The 5,891-nt window shown below is 49.9% G+C and overlaps 1 protein-coding gene across 1 annotated transcript in view; it reads right to left on the reverse strand.

Moving 5' to 3' along the window:
- The window catches only part of SLC35E1 (solute carrier family 35 member E1), a 19,977-nt gene that overhangs the window by 3,698 nt on the left and 10,388 nt on the right, over window positions 1-5,891 (reverse strand). Inside the window, exon 5 of the mRNA XM_017501193.2 lies at window positions 327-572. Coding sequence (XP_017356682.1) covers window positions 327-572 — 246 coding nt within the window. The remainder of the gene's footprint in view (window positions 1-326; window positions 573-5,891) is intronic.

Genomic DNA, 5,891 nt, shown 5'->3' on the forward strand with positions numbered 1-5,891 from the left:
AAAAAAAAAAAAAAAAAAGAACAAGAAAAAAAAAGAAAAGGAAGCCAAGCCCTCCCTATGGGCCATCCCATGTACTTAACCCCGAACCAAACAGAGCCTTTGAGAGGAGGGAGGGAAATCCCCAGCTGAGACACAGCCGCAGTAATGTGAGGACCTGAGGTTGTTGACGCAGGAAAAAGGAAGCCAGGGTGGGAAGGGGTAAACCAGTTGGTAGAAAGCGTCGACCTACAGCCCCAGCCTCCAGCTCTGGGGAGGCTCTTCCTTTCCTGACTCCCTGGGTGCTGAGGGCTGACTTCATTCCCCACCCAGCCTCCCCCGACTCTCACCTTGTTGTAGAGGAAGACCCCCAGGATGGCGGTCATCATGCCCAGGACGTTGGTGCTGGTGACTGGGTTGCGCAGCATGATCAGGGACACCGTGATGACCATGATTCTCTTGGTGGCATTGGCGACCGAGTAGCTCAGGGGGCTGATGAGGTTGAGGATGCTGAAGGCGATGACGTTCTGGGCAAAGTTACAGAAGCCACTGACAGCGAGGAGCAGAAGCGTCCAGGGCCACTGGGATACGTAGGTCTGCAGAGACCGGGAGGCAAAGACAGCACTTCAGTGGGCGGCGGTGACCCGGCCTCCCTCTATCCACCTGGCACGGGTAGGGAAGGGATGTGGAGGGCTCGTCTGGCGCCTCACGGTCCACAGGCAGCCAGCCGAGGTGTGTCACCAAGAGACACTGGGTGCTAGGTGCGTGACCTCAGAACCTCATGACACCACACATGGCACAGGAATCACCCACCATCTCCTGCCAAGGAAAGAGAGGTGAAGCCAGGTCCCCACTGGGTACCAAGAAGACATAAACCAAAGCCTTCCCTCTGTTCTGACAGAGAACAGCCAGGAACTCTGGGTTTAGCAAAGCAAGGGTCTGCCTGTTGGACACAATGCATTCTACAAGATTGGAGGTCCTGGGAAGGTGGCCCTGAGCCTGCAAAGTACCGGGTAATATGAAAGCCACAGGTCTGCACCTATTGCTGTGAGGATGAAACAGAATCATGGCTTTGGAAGTGCTTTACAACAATCACAAGCCAAACAAACACAAGAGGTGATGTTATCAACAGTTTAGGCTGGGCACAGTGGCTCATGTCTGTAATCCCAGCACTTTGGGAAGCTGAAGCGGGTAGATCACCTGAGGTCAGAAGTTCGAGACCAATCTGACCAACATGGTGAAACCCTGTCTCTACTAAAAATACAAAATTAACTGGGCATGGTGGTGCATGCCTATAATCCTAGCTTCTTGGGAGGCTGAGGGAGGAGAATTGCTTGAATCTGGGAGGTGGAGGTTGCAGTTAGCCATGATCACACCACTGCACTCCAGCTTGGGCAACAAGAGTGAAAAAACAAAGTTGAGTCTGGACGTGCTGGCTCATGCCCGTAATCCCAACACTCTGAGAGGCTAAGGAGGAAAGATCGTTCAAGGCCAGCCTGGGCAACAGAGTGAGACGCTGTCTCTACAAAAAAAGAAAACATTAGCCAGGCATGGTGGTGCACACCTGTAGTCCCAGCTACCTGGGAGGCTGAGGTGGGAGGATCGCTTGAGCCCAGGAGTTCAAGGCTCCAGTGAGCTATGATGGCACCACAGGACTCCAGCCTGGGCGACAGAGTAAGACGTTGTCTCAAAAAACCCCCACAAAACTTTAGTTACCATCTGACCAGAATGAGGCCATTCTGAATAAGGGGTCCAAAAATAAAAAAATCGCAACTAGCAAGAGAGCCGGACCACAGAACCCCCAAAGAGCCTAGGCTGGTCCAAGGACAGGCAGACAGGTGAGAAGCAGGTACAGCCCTGCAGGCCAACTTCCAGGGGCGCTGACCTTGGCCCTGGGAGGACAGAGCTGGCTCCGCCCAGGGCGATGGTGATTGGCGGCTCTGCCGGAGCTGCAGGATGACTACCTGACTCCATCTCCACTGCACTCCAAGAGAGAAGGATTACAGGGTCCTCTCAAAGGCTTAGGCGACCAGCTCAACGTCAACCAAGTGAAGACTCGAACTCCCAAATGCAAGTCCATTTACCTGTGCCATATACCCTGCAGCTCCTGCGGGCAACCTCACTGGAGGAACAGTCCCTGTAATATACATGATCCCACCAGGATGCCTTCATGTTGGGCCAGCCTGTTCTCCCAGGGGTCCCTCCCTAAGGTGATCGGTTAGGACTTCCAAGCTATTATCTTCCTGCTTGCACAGACATCTATCTTCCAGGAAAGGAACCCATTCAATCTGGCTTAAAACAAAAAAAGATACATAATAAAATGGACTGATTTTTCCACAGGGTACACGCCAGGGATTTTAACAAATACATCAATTCACGGAGCCACCACGACCATCGGGGTCCAGAACACTCCTGGGGGCTTCTCTTTTGTCCTAACCCCCTCCTCCTACACCTGGCAACCGTGAGTGTTTTCTGTCATGACCCATGTGTCCTTAGGAGACTGTCACGTGACTGGAATCACTTGGCTTGGAACCTTCAGAAACAGGCTGCTTTCACTCAGTGTAGCACCTCTGCCACTCATCCAGGTTGTGAGGGACAAGAGCTGGTACCTTTTCATTGCTGAGTAATGCTCCACTGTATGTGTACTGCAGTTTCTTTTTTTTTTGAGATGGAGTTTCGCTCTTGTCATCCAGGCTGGAGTGCAATGGTGTAATCTCGGCTCATTACAACTTCTGCCTCATGGGTGCAAACAATTCTCCTGTCTCAGCCTCCCGAGTAGCTGGGATTATATGTGTCTGTCATCACATCTGGCTAATTTTTTTATTTTTAGTAGAAACGGGGTTTCACCATGTTGGCTAGGCTGGTCTTGAACTCCTGACCTCAGGTGATCTGCCCACCTTGGCCTCCCAAAGTGCTGGGATTACAGGCGTGAGCCACTGTGTTTGGTCTTTTTATTTTGGGATGGAGTCTCACTCAGTCACCCAGGCTGGAGTGCAGTGGTGCGACCTGCGCCTCTTGGGTTCTAGTGATTCTCTGGCCTCAGGCTCCCAAGTAGCTGGGACCACAGACGTGCGCCACCATGCCTGGCTAATTTTTGTTTTAGTAGAGATGAAGTTTCACTATATTGGTGAGGCTGGTCTCGAACTCCTGACCTCAAATGATCCCAAAGTGCTGGGATTCCAGGCGTGAGCCACTGCGCCCAGCCCTAAAATTTCTTTATCCACTCAACTGCTGAAGGACATCTGGACTATTTCTAGTTTTTGGTGATCGTGAATACAGTTGCTATAAACATTTCACATAAAAAGACTTGTGTGTGAACATCAGTTTGATTTCTGTAAACAACCAGGAGTGGGGTTGCTACATTAGTGTGTATTTAACTTCATAAGAGCCTCCTCAGTGCTTTCCAGAGTGGCTGCATCATTTTATATTTGCACCAACAGATGTGCCCCATCCTCATTGAACTTGGTATTGTATGTTTTGGCTTTTTTCGAGAAGGGGTCTTGGCTCTGTTGACCAGGCTGAAGTGTGGTGGTGCAATCTCAGCTCATTGCAACCTCTGCCTACTGGGCTCAAGTGATTCTCCCACCTCGGCCTCCTGAGTAGCTGGGACTACAGGTGTGCGCCACCATACACAACCAACATGGTGAAACCCCGTCTGTACTAAAAATACAAAAATTAGCTGGGAGGGGTGGCGCACACCTATAGTTCCAGCCACTCAGGAAGCTGAGGTGGGAGAATCGCTTGAACCTGGGAGGTGGAGGTTGCAGTGAGCTGAGATAGTGCTACTACTTCAGTCTGGGTGACAAAAGCGAGACTGCATCTCAAAAAAAAAAAAAAAAAGAAAAAAGTCTAACAGGCATCTAGGTATGGTGGCTCACACCTGTAATCCTAGCATTTGCAGAGGTCAAGGTGGGCAGATCACCTGAGGTCGGGAGTTCAAGACCAGTCTGGCCAACAGGGTGAAACCCCGTCTCTACTAAAAAGAAAAATACAGAAATTAGCTGGGTGTGGTGGCATGTGCCTGTAATCCCAGCTACATGGGAGGCTGAGGCAGGAGAATCTCTTGAACTTGGGACGCGGAGGTTGCAGTGAGCCAAGATCACGCCACTGCACTCTCGCCTGCGCAACAGTTCAAGACTCTTGTCTCAAAAAGAAGAAAAAGAAAAAGCCTAATAGGGGATTTCCTACATTCTCCCCGAGGGTTAGCAATCTCCTTTCCCACTCTCCAAGCTCCAAGCAGAGAACATCTGTGTCTCATTCCGTGCCTTTGTCTACCTTCTGAGCTGCCTCATGTCCAGGCTAAAGATACAGGAAGAATGACGAACTCACTGCTGGCTCCAAGGCACTTTGAATTCTGCCCTCTCCCCGCAGCCATCTGCCTGCTACCATTAATTTTTGGTTCTCCAGTAGCTGTTTTGTGCATCTGTCCAAGTTCTGAAACCAGGTCACCTGCTCCAGAGTCTAGGAATCCCCGCCTGTCTTTTGCCAAGCCATTTGGCAACTGGGCCAGCCAGCTCTGGGAACTGCCCACTCCAGCCGTTGAATCTTGGTGGAGTGGAGAGCAGCAGACACCAACTGATGTTCTCCTATCTTGTCCTCCTCCATCCTGTTCTGGGGTAACTAACCTGCCGTCTGGTGAGTCTACGCGAGAGATGCAAGACAAAGAGGGGGAACCCCATCTTCAGACTGCAACATTGTTGAATATGGTGTGTGCCTAGGGCTGCTATTAAAATATACAAAGGCATGGGCTAGGCGCAGTGACTCATGCCTATAATCTCAGCACTTTGGGAGGCCGAGGCAGGCAGATCACCTGAGGTCAGGAGTTCAGGACCGACAAGGAGAAACCCTGTCTCTACTAAAAATACAAAATTAGCCAGGCAGGGTGGCACATAGCTGTAAACCCAGCTACTCGGGAGGCTGAGGCAGGAGAATCGTTTGAACCTGGGAAGCGGAGACTGCAGTGAGCCAAAATCGGGCCACTGCAGTCCAGCCTGGGCAAAAAGAACGAAATTCAGTCTAAAAAACAAATAACAAACAAACAAAAAACCACATGGCCACGTGTGGTGGCTCACAGCTGTAATCTCAGCAGTTTGGGAGGGCAAGGCAGGAGGATTGCTTGAGGCCAGGAGTTCAAGACCAACCTGGCAACAATGTGAGACGCTGTCTCTATGGAAAACAAAACAAGAACAAAAACACCATGAAACATACATACATACCCTCGACTAAAAAAAAAGGAGGTTACGTACGGTATTATAACAAAAGATAACCACTAGAACAACAACACAAAGTGTCCTAAATGCAAGAAATGCGAAGACAAAAGACCACAGCAAAAGCCTATACATTCCTGTCCGTGTGTGGACACATACATACCCTAATGAGCTGTAACACCGAACAGCAGAGGAACTGACAACCCACCGACAATATTACCCGGCCCTAAAAGACACGAGAAAGGCCTCCTATGTCAGTATGAAGAGCTTGCCAGGATGATAAGATGAAATGAACAGGGTGCAGAATAGTTCAGCTCCCCTTCAGTATCCATGGCGGACTGGTTCTAAGGACCCCTGTGGATCCCAAATTCAACAGATGTTCAAGTCTCTTTTAAAAAATGGTGTAGTATTTGCATGTAATCCATGCACATCCTCCTGTATACTTGAAATCATCACTAGATTGCTTATAATGTAAATGCTATACAAAGAATTGTTATACTGTATTGTTTAAGAATATGGATTATTCTTTTTTTTTTTGAGACGGAGTTTTGCTCTTGTTACCCAGGCTGGAGTGCAATGGCGCGATCTCGGCTCACCGCGACCTCCGCCTCCTGGGTTCAGGCAATTCTCCTGCCTCAGCCTCCTGAGTAGCTGGGATTACAGGCACGCGCCACCATGCCCAGCTAATTTTTTGTATTTTTAGTAGAG

This window comes from Cebus imitator, unplaced genomic scaffold (assembly GCF_001604975.1).
Source record: "Cebus imitator isolate Cc_AM_T3 unplaced genomic scaffold, Cebus_imitator-1.0 Scaffold280, whole genome shotgun sequence".
NCBI classification, from domain to species: domain Eukaryota; kingdom Metazoa; phylum Chordata; class Mammalia; order Primates; family Cebidae; genus Cebus; species Cebus imitator.